Source organism: Malaclemys terrapin, chromosome 5 (genome assembly GCF_027887155.1).
Source record: "Malaclemys terrapin pileata isolate rMalTer1 chromosome 5, rMalTer1.hap1, whole genome shotgun sequence".
Classification (NCBI taxonomy): Eukaryota; Metazoa; Chordata; order Testudines; family Emydidae; genus Malaclemys; species Malaclemys terrapin.
Window position 1 is genome coordinate 63001089 of NC_071509.1, and position 15880 is coordinate 63016968.

The 15880-nt window shown below is 40.8% G+C and overlaps 1 protein-coding gene across 2 annotated transcripts in view; it reads right to left on the reverse strand.

Moving 5' to 3' along the window:
- STOX2 (storkhead box 2) overlaps positions 1-6797 on the reverse strand; it is a 101138-nt gene extending 94341 nt beyond the window's left edge. Inside the window, exon 1 of one of the 2 annotated variants that reach the window (XM_054030104.1) lies at positions 6481-6797. In XM_054030104.1, the coding sequence (XP_053886079.1) occupies positions 6481-6646 (166 nt within the window). In that variant the 5' untranslated portion in view covers positions 6647-6797. The remainder of the gene's footprint in view (positions 1-6480) is intronic. The other variant, XM_054030105.1, reaches the window with a different exon arrangement.
- Between the last annotated feature and the right edge of the window lie 9083 nt (positions 6798-15880).

A 15880-nucleotide genomic window follows, 5' to 3' on the forward strand; every position in this document is an offset into this window, starting at 1 on the left:
TTATATTCAGTTCCAGACTGGCAAGATGTTCCACCTTTTTCAGGTTTATCAAATCAACTTCAGAGATTTAGTGGGCATTAAAAGAGAAAAATCTTTACAAGAAGGCAGAGTGTAGCTTCTACCTGTGATTTATTTGGAGCGGCCTGTAATAATTTAGGAATACTTTGTGTTCTATATTTTTGTTTGATTCTCGGGGTAGGGGAAGGTCTGTATACTGATTGGGTTATTGCAATATTTACTGTATGCATATATTGAGTTAATTTAATAGCAGGATTGAGAGGAAATGCACTTTGGAGTGGTGTAGAAACAGATATACACTTCCCTGGGAACACTTCAAAGACAATACAAAAGCCATTAATTTGGATGCCCTGGCTTTGGGCCCCGCCTACAGGCTCCGACCCCCTGCAGCACTCATTAAAGAGGTTTTGGGGAATGTGAGCTGGGAGAATGAGAACTTTGGCTGGATTTAAAGAAAGGCCATTAAGGATAGGGGCAGAGGGCGTTAAGGACAACAGACTAAGACCTAGACCCCCAGAGGTTATGGGTCTGAGCTAGACAGATCTGTCTAGGACTCTAAGTAAGATAGGCATGCATGTAGTCCATTTGTTGTTTTAAAATCCATTAATCAACAGTAAAAACAAAGTATAATTTAAAACAACACTTCGGTTTAAGGCGGCTGTTTTGGTCACTGTATTCACAAATGGTCACAAGCTTCTGAAGGGAAGAGCCACGGCTATCAAAATCCAGTCAGACCTGTTGCACAGGCATGCTCGATACACAGGGTACTATAGACTAGGGTCTGGTCTAAGAGTGGGAGAATTCACCCTACCAGAGAGGAAGGCATGAAGCCTGAGAGAGTGCACTCAGAGAGACCAGAGAAGGGTCGGAGATACACGATTAGGGTGACCAAATAGCAAGTGTGAAAGATCGGGACGGGGGTGGGGGGCAATAGGTGCCCATATAAGACAAAGCCCTAAATATCAGGACTGTCCCTATAAAATCGGGACATCTGTTCACTCTATACACCAGGGGTCGGCAACCTTTCAGAAGTGGTGTGCCTAATCTTCATTTATTCACTCTAATTTAAGGTTTCGCGTACCAGTAATACATTTTAACGTTTTTAGAAGGTCTCTTTCTACAAGTCTATAATATATAAATAAAATATTGTTGTATGTAAAGTAAGTAAGGTTTTTAAAATATTTAAGAAGCTTCATTTAAAATTAAATTAAAATGCAGAGCCTCCTGGACCGGTGGCCAGGACCCAGGCAGTGCGAGTGCCACTGAAAATCAGTGTGCTTGCCGCCTTTGGCACATGTGCCATAGGTTGCCTACCTCTGCTATACACAATATAACAGTGAATAGTGGTATCAGTGTTGTAGGATGGTGACAATAGAGAATTTCCAATAAGTGAGCACAGTAGTAAAAACAAGAATTGTAGAAGGAAAAAATCTAGAGAAAAAATGTCGTGTTCTTTTCAGGAAGAAACTAGGAAAAGATAGATAAGAAAAATGAGCTACAAGCAGCTCAAGAAAGATTAGCTAGCAGAGTTATACGAAGAAAGGAATCTTCTCTAAAGAACTGAAAAAGTCAGAGCTGGTGACTTTGCTTTTTGAAGCTGACCAGAGGCAGAATGGGTACCAGACCAGTACACAGTAGAGGGTCCCAGTTCCCTTGCAAGGCAGGTGGGTTCTCCAGAGGACAAAACGGATGGGTAGGGCCAGGGGTGCTGGAACCATTTGTACAGTGGGGGTGCTGAGAGCCATTATATACCCTATATATAATGGAAACCATTTCAAACCAGGGGGTACAACAGCACCCCCAGTACCTCTAATTCCAGCACCTCTGGGTAGGGCCAGGAGCTTCAACGACAACTTTCAGAGGGAAATGAGGAAGAGGGTGTCAGGAGTGTAGGCAGTGAACAAAGGAGCAATCGGGCCCCATCCAGACTGGGTTCACCGATTCAGCAGCAGAGGAGGAAAAACTAGTTTGAGAGAGAAAAGCTGCACTTGTTGGCCATGCAGCTTGCTGTTTGGAAGCCAGAGAGACCAGAGATGAGGTCAGAGGTGCAGCTGGCCCTGCAACCATATCATTAACAGGTTCAAGATTTTTACTGATCCATTAATGGGCTCAACCTAGATCATTTCAGAATCCACAAAGATTGGTATAGTGCATCACTATAAAGCAGCTGGGTTGGAGAATGTCTTAGTTTCGAGCTTAGACAAAGTAGGTGATGTAATGCTGTTTATTTCACTAACAATTACAGTACAGTAACTTTCAGGCCAGTATATGTACCTTCAAATAATCAACTGAAGGAAGGGAGAGACATAAGCGGGCCCCAAAGTGTTCTCTATTGCGAAGTCCCTCAGCTACAGTAACTTGTGTATTCTTTTGACCACCAAGCCTCTATGGACATTTCCCATTTGTTATTAATTTGGAAGGGACAAGCTTAAGAAAAGATCTAGGATTCTCCGATTCTCTCAAATAACTCCCAGGCTCCCTCTGTTAAATGAAGCTGAAGAGCCAGTACTATGCTTTGTGTCAAAATTTAATCCTTCAAAAGATGTAGAGAGAGGAGCCAGCTTTTTCCTTCTGAAGTGAAGTTCGCACTGGGCAAAAACTGTTTGAATTTTTTGTCCAAAAAATTTTTTTTTTTTGGCTAACGAACTTTTTGTAAAGATAGTGGCTCATAATGGAACGCTGACTGGCTTTAACCGGAGCTAAATTTCATCCACTATGCCATTATTGTTAAATTCTGAGCTCAGAACTAACTGCAGACTTCTCAGAAAGTAACCTCTCTGTAGTTCCAGAAAGTACTCATTTAAAGTCCTTCAGACATGCTCTCATGCTGTTTACATTAGACTGTTTCTTTATGATGAAATGGGATAGGTTTTTTCCAACCTCAAATTAGAAAATTACCTGGAACCCCAACAAGCTTTAATTAAAATAGCACAAAGAGAGAGTTGGAATGGTATTCATATATAACAATATAAAAGCCAACCCAATACAATTTTGGTAGCCCAATATAATAGCTGTGTAATCCACAACACATGGATCATCTCTCCTGATTAAACAAAAACCAAACAAACTTTCTTTAAAAAAAAAAAAATGCTTCTGACACTTGACGAAGTATATATATTACCTTGTGTGGTTTTTCAGAGTCCCCCCTTCCTGAGTCTAAGTAACTTTCAGTCTGCTTGGGATTTTTTAGGACTTTATTTTCCCTTTGATTAAGTAATAATCAATAAAAAATATAAAAAGTGAAATCTCTTTTTTTGGTGATGTGTGCAAAATTTATTGCACCCATTTGTTCAAAATCTCTCTCTCATGCAAGGGCAAACATCTTTATTGTTATAATTTTCTTTTCAGCAATAGAAAAGCTTTTTTCCTTAGTCAGTCTTCCACTGGCAAATTAATATTCAGTATAAACAATGAACACATTGCATGGCCTTTGAACCCAGTGGTTGCTAGGAAGCCTGAAGAAACTCTGGATTACAGCAGATTAGATAGCCAGCACTAAGAGATTATTCATCGTAAAAATGTGAGATTTTTCTAGATTTATATAATTTTAAATTCATTCTTCATTGATCTGCCAATCTCTTTGTGGGCTTCCCCACATAAATTTCATCCATATTTGCAATAACTGCCACAGTTTATGGGCAGTTTGCCTTAAGGTATTGAAAATGCTAATACTAAATATCAATGTTTCTTACTATAAATCAAATTGCAAAACTGGTTCTTATTCATTATTAATGAAAAGACTTTTTAAAAATGGTGCACCGTCACTTCTCTAGTAAGGAGCCTGCATTTTCCCAAAACTTTACTTGTAGCACACAATTCTTCATAGCACCACCTAGTATTTTTGACTGTTTAAAGGAATAATGTGTGTATACCAGATTTTCAACAAACCAATTCAGAGTTATATTTAGTGTTTATTTGTTTAAAATTTTTAGTGCCATAGTAAAGAGTCATTTGCTCATTTGCCTATCCCTATCTTATATCCCTGAAATAAAGCAATCAAGCAAGAAAACAAGCTTTCCCTCTCCTTACCCCACTCTCAAACAATGCAGCATTTAATTAAAAAGGACCACAACAATACTAATGGTGATTAGGTTAAATGACTGGACAAATAGAATGCAGAAGTCTGAAAAGCCTATGTGTTTCAGGCACTTTCTCCTGTACAACATTTTGGGTGACAAAGCATGTATTTGTAGTCACAGTCACAACTTTTATGCAAGAAGACTTCCTATGGATTTCCTGTGAGGAAGAGATTACTTTAAATAATTAGACGTGCTTAGATATAGTACCCATTCCTCCCAAACCAACTATTTGGAAGGGCAATGAACAGGGGTCATTTAAAAAAAAAACCAAACAAACAAAAGCAAGCCACTCACCAAAAGGCCACAATTACATTTCCAGCTAAAATTCTACCTAATTTAAAAAAAATTAAAAAATTCTGGTTTTCATTTCCATTTTGTTATGCCTGTAATAACTTTAGTAGATTACTCATACTAGATGCGACACTTGGTTTCCTTCCTCCAGTGTTGTGCTATAACATTAGAAATCAGTCTTGTGTATATTCATAGCTGTAACATGCCTTTTGGGGATCATTTTATAACACATTTATAATGGATGTTACCCTTCCACCCCCATCTCACACACACAGACACCTACTCTAAAATACAGATCACTACACATTTGATCCTAAGGAGAACTCAAATTTGATCATACAGCCCCTGTCAGGATAATGCTTTTGTGAATTCAGACTGTTTCCAGGAAGAATGTAGCTGAGTTGTACTCGTGCGTTTATAAATAAATAAATAAACCCACCAACTGTCAGAAACACTACTGAAAGATTCTTCTGCTTCAGAACTGATTTCCATACTAAAAGAAAAGCTTAAAAGTATTGTTTGAGATAAAATTGACAAGGTGCATCTCAAACTAAGAATATCAGAAAAGTCAAAGAATAACCGTTTAGATTTTAGAAGTACATGCTGGAGTCAGATCTGGCTTGCAGATTCTTTTCTAAATCTACTGCACCATCACAACCCAAACAATATACAGTACTAACCATTATAGCTTTCTTCAGCTGCTTACGTATAAGTTATACTTGTCATTTTCCTTAAATATGAACCGTCCCACGACAGAGAAAATCAAAAAGACTATTGCCAAAACAGCACAATATCCTTATGAAGGCAAATTTGCAACATAATGCACATTATTTCCTTTAGGTTTGGGGGTTAATTACAGAAAAGTCATGAGACATTTTTAAAACATGAAAAACCACTCCTGGTTAAGAGACATGTTTATTAGGAAGAACAATAATGAAGTAAGAATGTAACTGAAAACCACAAGCTTTGATTCAACCTTTCCAGCATAGATGGGATTGGAACGGTTTTCAACTATGCATGGTAAAATACCTTCATTTTCTCTCTCCCTCCTCTTTTTTCCCTTTTAAAGGAATCTGCCTACTCAACCTAAATTAAGCCTTAGAGGAAAAATGTGCCTTCATGATAAATTGGTATTTGACATCATAGTAATGAAATGTTCTGTCTGATCACACAATAATCAAGCAGTAGAACAACAAAGAAGATTTCCAGGATTCTCCCCCCCTCCACAGCATTCTCTCAAGTATTCTTCCTGTGTTTATCGAATTTCTGAATTACATGGCTGATCAGATACATTTCAAAATGAACAGGCTTTCATTTAGAAATACAGAGGCTTTTTTATTTACATAAGACACTAATTGGAAGAGTAAACCCTTCCTTATTTTCGCACCTCTCTGTTTTTACATTTTTGTGCTTCTTTTCTGCCAAGCACAAACATTTTGATGCAGGGTCCATTATTTCCATGCAACCGCCGTTTAAAACAATGAATCGATGAATAAACACATGTATACATGAGCATGCACACACACACACACACACACACAAATACAGCATTTATATTCATTTTCACTACGGATACACTTCTCTGTATGGAAATATGCTTCTGAAACCTGACTAGCTCGGAACAGGGCAAGAGCATTCAGAATTACAGGTGACACTTCTTTAGAAAATGCAATATAGATATGCCCCCATTGAGATAATTGTACTTGACCAGTTGGAAAAGGAATGTTTGGTTTGGTAGTAAATATTCAGCACATACTTATTCATAAGCACAAGAGCAAAGGAGCTGCTCTGATCATGACACCCAGGTCATTTTTATCTATACTGAGCTGAAAATATAGATACGAAAATTACTTCCTTTCATTTATTTTATTTTTTACTAATAAATTTAAACACCATATTGAGAGGGCCCTGCTGTGAATCTTGCTGAGGTACAAAATGGTGGATGTCTGCCTTTTTTTTTTTTTTTTTTGCATTATTCACAACTTATGCTATCAGTCATATTATATCCTTTTACCTATCAACACAGTATTAGCAAGCCAAATAAACACCCAACATTGAGCCTTGCAATAAGCACAAAAATGCTATTACAAACCTGATGTCATGTAGCCCCGTGATGCCTGGGCAATAAAAGCTGGTGGGAAGTGTTTGTGCAGTCGGTAGTCCTTTTCACTGCGGGACCTCATGCGGTCTGAGGCCCGGTCGGAGAAATCTGAACTAGGCCAGGCTCGCCGTAAGGTTGTACTCCGTGTCTTCTTCATTTTGAGGCTACCTGCAGTCTAATCCTCCAGCAGCAGTGGCATGAGTCAGGCCTCACGGCGTGCTTGCGACGCTTCGTTTCATTAGTCTACTACAGGCACAGCTTGGGTAGAATCTGCAAACATTTTGCCACTACCTCTTCTATGAAGCAAACTGCAGGTCTGTTCCTCCCCCCCCCCCCCCCCTCGAATGATCCAATTTTTACACACGTCCCACAATGCATTACACTTCATTTGCAATCAGTCCAGCTTATAGCTTCCAGATTCATGTGGAGGAAAGGCACATTATGTGGCTTCTCAGGCAAGGGGGGTGAGGGGGTAGGGGATTGCAGCGTGAAAAGCTCTGGGATCCCAAACAATAGCTCAATTCAGCATAGGAGTGCTTAGTCAAGTGTGAGCCAGAACACAAAAAGACCCAAACAAATTAGGAAAGCCCCACTGCCTTTGGTTTTGACCCGAAACAGAGAGCGCCCAGAAACTGTAGGAAGCACTGTCAGATCTCCAACTGCACAGGATTAGAATGACGCTTTGATAACAGTAAAAGTCATTTTTCTTCACCTATCAGAATCCAAGACAAGAATCCATGGGAGCATCCTAAACCACTGCTGCAGTAATCATTTGATCAATCTTCCTGTTAGCAGCACCCACAGCTTATCCATACATATTGGATGTACATGTGTCTCATTCACACATCTAGCACATATGACCTACAAGCAGCAGTAACTGTATTCTTGTAGAATCCAGGAAACACAGATGGTCATAATGGCTGAGGCGTCTGCCTTTTGCCCTCCTTCAGCAGTTTGTCAGTTGTTTCTTTTGTGTGTGTGGTGATGTGTTTTAAGGGATAGATGTATATTCCTCTCTAATGCACTAGCTCCTGCCGGCTTGGGAGGCTAGGCTGCAAATTAATCCAAACATTTGCTTTCTGTGAGTCCACCGTGTATAGTCTGCTCAAGTTGCCACAGCTCCTCCGCTGAACAGTTCCCCGCCTTGAAAACAGTGAATAGCTATTGAAGGGCAGGAAACAAGGCAGCCACCCAGTCTCATGCTAATCAAGAAGCTGTCTTAAGTTAGACGCACTGATCCTGTCAGGCTTCACATTTTAATGTGAAACACCCTTGGGCTCACTCAAACCTTGGCTTGTGCCCCAGCCTATAATCAGCTTGCATATATTTACATACAAAGCTGCGTGTTTTTAGGATAGTCCATCCCCCCTGAGAAGGAAGGAAAGAAAATCTTTTGTTTGGAAAGAATATTTGCTGCAGCACTTCTTCCTCTGCACAAACCCAATGGATTGCAAGTCAAAATGAGGATAGCAGGAATCGGTTCATCTGACAGCTGCAAACACATTCCAACGCAGAGGAATCAAGTTGTCTTGAAACTATAATGGAAACAGCTACTTCGCTCTCTCTTCTCTAGTCGTTAACCACTACCAACTGACTAAACAGCAGGAAGGCCTGCAACCTCTTTAAAAATCAAGGCTCAATACAGCTGTTTCTAGTCCCACAGCCAATCATTATAGGACAACAATGCATGCAGTGGGGGTAGGGAGCAGAAAGACAAAAACAGATACATTTCAGCTTGGGCTACAAGTCTGGAAACACCCAAGCTGCTGCTACGTGAGAGTTAAAACCCAGTTTAGTGAGAGTTGTGATCTTTTGAACAGCACACTTTTTAGCTATTATTCTCAGTATTAGGAGTTTAACTAAACTTCACTCTGATTACAAAAGATTTTAAGGGTATTATAAAATTTAATAATACTTAGCCTTTCCATAGTGCTTCACTTCTTCAAAGTCCTCACACACAATTATGACCCTTCCTAGATTGCAAGGCCAGCAGGGACTACTGTGATCATCTAGTTTGACCTTCCCCCAAATAATTCCCAGGGCATGTCTTAAGAAAAAAATATCCAATCTTGATTTAAAGCCTGGCAGTGATGGAGAATCTACCACAACGCTTGGTAAATTGTTCCAGTGGTTAATTACCTTCATTGTTAAAAAAATACGACTCATTTCTAGTCTGAATTTGTTTAGTTTCAACTTCCAGCCATTGGATCATGTTATAACTCTCCTCTCTGCTAGACTGAAGAGCCCATTTTCAAATATATGTTTATCTACTGTTGGATTGCTACACATCTATTTTATAATACCACCAGTTCAAGTAAACTGAATTCAGTTGTTTCTTTTTTTGCATGGAACCAAAAGGGTTAACTCTCACCACCACTCAAACACACACCCCACAGACACCTACAGACTAATCAATCTTTCAAGTTTTTTTTCTTTGCTGTGCTTGCAGGTCATGAGGAAGCTGCTTCTCAGTCCTGATGAAGAACTACCCTGTGACACATGAATGCCAAATGATCCACCTCTCCCCTCCGCCCCCCCCCAGTGCTGTTTCCTGTAATTTAACAAAATGATATACATTAACAATTAAAACCATATATCAAAGAAGCAGGAAATGCTCCAATAGTTAATATTCACCCTAACACAGAAATTCCAGGTTTCAGAGTGGTAGCCGTATTAGTCTGTATCAGCAAAAAGAATGAGGAGTACTTGTGGTACCTTAGAGACTAACAAATTTATTTGGGCATAAGCTTTCGTGGGCTAAAAACAGCCCGCGAAAACTTATGCCCAAATAAATTTGTTAATCTCTAAGGTGCCACAAGTACTCCTCGTTTTTTTTTTACAGAAATTCTAGTTACTGTATCTGCATTCCAGATGCCATCTTGAAGAAATATTTAGGCTCTGATTTTCACTGAAATATGAATTTAGAGACTTCTAAAAATATATTAAACACAGAATTTCTCCGTAGTGAGGCTTTTATAGTGGACATATTTGTAATGGGATAATGTGAAGAATCTACACTGTCATCTGAAGTTTACTATAATGCAGCGTTTTAAAATGTTACTTAAATTAAAACTCAAATTAAATTTATTATTTCAGCTTTAATTTACTTCTTTAATATAAGTTACTCTTTCCTGCTAAAGAGTATTTCATATTTTCAACGGGTAGATACTTATAGTTCTGTAACTTTGACAGCAACTCCAACTGTTTTAATAGTATTAAAACTCTGAGGGCTGGAATAATAAGCTGAGCATTGGGAGTCAGTAAATATGCAGTTAAAATCTCACAGCTGACTTGTGTTGCTTTGGGCAAGCCACTGCCTCAGTTTCCCTGCCTAGGCAATGAAAATAAGAATTATTTGTAGTTTATATGCTCCTCTCCTCTTGATACCAGTAGACGTTACATGACTAAAACTCCACATATAGCTTTGAAAATGAAACATTGAGGGATTGTTTCCCATTCACCCTTATTTCCCAACAAATATGTTTAAAAATTTAAAGGACGACATTCAAGTCATTTTTCTGTAGTGCTACAAAGATGCATGTTTCCTTTGACACTTCTCCTTCATGAATTGAAGGCAACGTGAAAATGAAGAGCAGCAAAGAATCATAGAATATCAGGGTTGGAAGGGACCTCAGGAGGTCGTCTAGTCCAACCCCCCTGCTCAAAGCAGGACCAATTCCCAACTAAATCATCCCAGACAGGGCTTTGAAAACCCTGACCTTAAAAACCTCTAAGGAAGGAGATTCCACCACCTCCCTAGGTAACCCATTCCAGTGCTTCACCACTCTCCTAGTGAAAAAGTTTTCCCTAATATCCAACCTAAACCTCCCCCCCAACTTGAGACCATTACTCCTTGTTCTCAGTGGTAGCAGATAACAGAACAGTCTAGATCCATCCTCTTTGGAACCCCCTTTCAGGTAGTTGAAAGCAGCTATCAAATTCCCCCTCATTCTTCTCTTCTGCAGACTAAATAATCCCAGTTCCCTCAGCCTATCCTCATAAATCATGTGCTCCAGCTCCAGATGCAGGATGTTTTCCTGATAATATGTAATTTATATGTTTAATATAAGATCACATCTTTTCTTCTGAATATGTGTGTTTTCATGGTTACTGCTTTGAGACAGAGTATGACATGAGCTGCATTTTTGTCCTGGTACAATTTAGAGCAAATTAATACATTTGTCCCAGGTGAAAAAAAAAAAAAAAAAAAAAAAGGTCAAAAGTCAGATTTCTGTTAAAATAAATAAATAAACCATCACAACCACCAAAATTCTCCTCTCCCCCTCCCCCAGTGTTTTAGATGTCTGTCTGAAGCATGTTTTAGACGCCATCTCTCACTTGCAGGACCCTTATTAGAGTGGCCATCTATGCCTCCCTCCTCCTTGTATTCAATATCGCAGTCTCTTTCTAGGCCCAAGCTGAAAAGAGTTTTCTGACATATCTGAAAGATTTCCTCCTTTTGAAGAGAGGAATCCAGAGCAAGTTTCCTCCTGCTATTGTATCTGTTTGAAGCCAAAGGGTGTCAGCTAGAGTGAATCAAATGTATAACTTGAACACCTAGTTTAAGTTTTGGCTGTTTTGTTTGGGGGCGGGGAGGGGGGCGAGGAAGAGCTTCAACCAAACTCGTCATGACCCAATTCAGCTAAGAATAGGGGATGGGGGGAGAAAGCCCCCTGCATATGGGCATTAAAAAGGTAACGGGATTTTGCTATTCGCTCTAATAGATTTAGAGGAGAAAGGGTCTGGTTCTGATTCATGACTCTAGGCCCTTTCATTACTTTTAAAAAGAAAAAACAAAGAGAGAGAGAAGGCCTTGACCAGGTTCAAGTGAAGTTGTTGTTCTTTATGGTTACTGTTCTGGTGGAGCCCCTTACAATGGCTCAGCTGGTCGGATCTCCCACACACATCATTAAAGAAAGAGGCAGAATCAGGAGTGCACTGGCCACAAAGATCCTGAAGTATTTTGAGTTGAATCAGAAGAAACCTACAGCCTTAACATCCATTCCCCCACTTAATTTGTGAAATTACCAGAAGCAGACTGCCTACAAATGGCCACTTCAAAGATGCTGGCTTGGCATTACACATTTAAAGAGAATGACTTAGAATACCCTTGATATATACTAAAGCAATTTTTTTATTAAGTAAAAAGTGTGCTAAACACCTCAAACTCCCAGTGAGTTTACTGGGAGTTAAGGAAGCTCGGTAACTTACAATAATTGCATAAAAGTTTCAGATGCTTTCATGAGTTATCTGTTTTGGTCCTCCTTCACATTTAAACAAAATGAGCAAACAAGTATTCCTAAGCATTTCTATTGCATTTTTGATCATCAGAGTCCTTCAAAAAAAAATAATCAATCAATCCTCCTTGACAGAATTAATTATTACTATCCCTGTTTTACAGATAGGGAAACTGAGACAGAATGAAAAGTGACTTGCCAAAAAATCACATAGCAAGTCAATGTCAAAGCTGTGGTTAGAAATCAAGAGTCCCTTGAAAAGTCAGTTCACAGACCACACTTTCCCTGATTTATGAAACATGTGATTGCTCCCATATGGCATGGTGTGTCCAGTGTTAGCAAGATGAGGATTATGAAGTAACATTATGATCCTCTTTTAAATTAAAAAAGTAAAACCAATTTTCAAATAGAAAAAGGACAGACCTTTAAAATAGCAAGGCTGGTGGGTGCTGCCATTTTAGCTTTCGAGGCCTAAGGTTCAACTGGCTCAGATTCTAAATGAAATGAGAGTTTAAACTGACAAGACTCCATCTTGACAGTAAAATCAAAATGGGGGAAATAATCAAGAGACACATGAACAACAGCTTTACCCCTCATTTTAGGGAAAAAATTAACTTCAATCCTAAAATCAAAGTTTGTATATCTGTATGCTCAAGAATTCATTACTACCTTGCCTTGCTCATTGCATATAGTGAATCATATGTCTCACAAGGAGGAAATTAAAGCAGCTTTGCTTTATTACCATTGGCTGAGTTTGATAGTTGACAAGCTTCCAACATAATCAAAGAAATCAGTTTTGGTGTGGTGCTTAATTCCCTGCAAAAAATGCCGAAATTTCAGTCTCTATACTGTTAGCATGTAATGAGAATCCTTTCAAAGCCTGTAGAAATAAGCAAGGAAGAATATGAGAGTTTGTGTTTGTATTGCAGAGGAGATGGCAGTCTCTACCAAACAGGCAATATAGAAGTAGGGTGACCATGTGTCCTGGAAAACTACAAATAGCTCCAATTTTCAGGGGCAGTCCTGGCCTCCTGGTTGTATTTATAAAACTAGGGATTTCCTAAGTATTTCAAGCTGGGATGTGGCCTAGGTTTGTCCTAAAGTTACTGTGCAGCTGGGAAAAAAAACGGTTACTCACCTTTCGTAACTGTTGTTCTTCAAGACCAGGGAGGAGTATAAAAATATTGCTCAGGCATGCAGGAATGAAATCAGGAAGGCCAAATCACACTTGGAGTTACAGCTAGTAAGAGATGTTAAGAGTAACAAGAAGGGTTTCTTCAGGTATGTTAGCAACAAGAAGAAAGTCAAGGAAAGTGTGGGCCGCTTACTGAATGAGGGAGGCAACCTAGTAACAGAGGATGTGGAAAAAGCTAACGTACTCAATGATTTTTTTGCCTCTGTCTTCACAAACAAGATCAGCTCCCAGACTGGTCAGCTCCCGCTGGGCAGCACAGTATGGGGAGAAGGTGACCAGCCCTCTGTGGAGAAAGAAGTGGTTCGGGACTATTTAGAAAAAGTCATGGGGCCGGATGCACTGCATCCGAGGGTGCTAAAGGAGTTGGTGGATGTGATTGCAGAGCCATTGGCCATTATCTTTGAAAACTCATGGCAATCGGGGGAGGTCCTGGATGACTGGAAAAAGGCTAATGTAGTGCCCATCTTTAAAAAAGGGAAGGAGGAGGATCCGGGGAACTACATGCCAGTCAGCCTCACCTCAGTCCCTGGAAATATCATGAAGCAGGTCCTCAAGGAATCAATTCTGAAGCACTTAGAGGAAAGGAAAGTGATCAGGAACAGTCAGCATGGATTCACCAAGGGCAAGTCATGCCTGACTAACCTAATTGCCTTCTATAAGGAGATAACTGACTCTGTGGATGAGGGGAAAGCAGTGGATGTGTTGTTCCTTGACTTTAGCAAAGCTTTTGATACGGTCTCCCATAGTATTCTTGCCACCACGTTAAAGAAGTATGGGCTGGATGAATGGACTATAAGGTGGATAGAAAGCTGGCTAGATTGTCGGGCTCAATGGGTAGTGATCAACGGCTCCATGTCTAGCTGGCAGCCGGTTTCAAGTGGAGTGCCCCAGGGGTCGGTCCTGGGGCCGGTTTTGTTCAATATCTTCATTAATGATCTGGAGGATGGCGTGGACTGCACTCTCAGCAAGTTTGCAGATGACACTAAACTGGGAGGAGTGGTAGATATGTTGGAGGGTAAGGATAGGATACAGAGGGACGTAGGCAAGTTAGAGGATTGGGCCAAAAGAAACCTGATGAGGTTCAACAAGGACAAGTGCAGAGTCCTGCACTTAGGACGGAAGAATCCCATGCACTGTTACAGACTAGGGACCGAATGGCTAGGAAGCAGTTCTGCAGAAAAGGACCTAGGGGGGTTACAGTGGATGAGAAGCTGGATATGAGTCAACAGTGTGCCCTTGTTGCCAAGAAGGCTAACGGCATTTTGGGCTGTATAAGTAGGGGCATTGCCAGCAGATCGAGGGATGTGATCATTCCCCTCCATTCGACATTGGTGAGGCCTCATCTGGACTACTATGTCCAGTTTTGGGCCCCACACTACAAGAAGGATGTGGAAAAATTGGAAAGAGTCCAGCGGAGGGCAACAAAAATGATTAGAGGGCTGGAGTGTGGGGTCCCATGCGGAGCGGATAAAGCACACGACCAATATGGTTGCAAGCTGAATCAAATCCTGTTTATTACAAGCTTTCTTTTATATTTTTTTCTCAACATTACATAACACAATTAGGCTATAATAACACATCTATGGATTGGACAAGAAGGAGAATCATGTGTTTATCACATGTATAGCCCCACACCGATTGGTTCAACCGTTCCTTACATAAGGCCATGATTTGTTTACCTCATCTTATATAATCCTAGACCACCAGGGGGCCTTACATAAGGCCATGATTTGTTTACCTGGCAAGTGTCCCATCGTGACCCTTACCTCCTCATGGAACTTTTCATTAGGTTGGTGTAGGGATGATACATCCCCACACCTCCCCCCTTTTTCTTAAATAAGGCCTATAGGAGGGTCCAACTAACATTAGGACAATTACTAGCCACCTGACTACTTTTTTTGAACCTATAAAACTGACGACAGGTGACATTCAACAACTGGGAAATATATGGAGAACTATTAAAAAACATAACATTACATAAATTCCCACGAAAACCATTGGGGTGTAAATAAGGATAGCCAATAAGACATGTTCTAAAGGGATTCGATGGGGTGGCCATGGACAAGCAAAAAGGGCTTCTTGGCTAGTCTGGTTCGCCCAGGTGACCCAAACATTTTGTCGTGGGTTAACAAAAGGTACAGAGTTTGGACATACAAAGACCCCTGCTCCTATAATAAGGAGTCCGAACAAATACAAGTACCACATTATCAGGTGTCTAGGCTGTGACAAACAATAAGTGCAGGTCCAGTGCTGCGGGGCCGTCGTCCGGCTCCTGCGTGGCGGCGTCGGGCTCCTCAGCAATTCATGTCTTGAGCCACGGCCGGACCCACTTCGCTGGAACCCACCGGGGACCCGCATTGGTGGAAACACATGCATATCCCCGTCCCCAGGTTAGTAAATCCACAGGGCCCTTCCATTTCTGCTGTGTATAATCAAACCATCTGACTGGGGGGCTTACCGCAGGTAACTGGTCGTGTTTCATAATGCCCGAGATGTGTCGGACAACTGGTGGAGTGTCGTGTGCCCCTACCTGTAACCAGTTGAGGACATAGAGCGCCTTAAAGAGACGGGCATGTGGTGTGCGCATGAGCGGGTCGACGGCAGCTCCCCCTTTTTGTTTAAGCAAGAGCGTTTTCAGGGTAGCGTGAGAGCGCTCAACGATTGCCTGGCTGGTGGAGTTACCAGGGACGCCAGTGAGGTGGGAAATACCCCAGAGGGACAAAAACTGTGCCGTACGGTGAGAGACGTACCCAGCACCATTATCGGTTTTAATAGAGGCTGGGACGCCCATAACTGCAAAGCATGCCTGCCAATGCTTGACAACGTCCCGGGAGCCAGTACTGGGCAACGCTGTGGCCCATAAAAACCCAGAAAAGGTATCGACTGTAACATGAAGGTGTTTAAGGGAGCCAAATTCAGAAAAAAAGGTGATATCGGTTTGCCGAATTTGGAGGGAAGA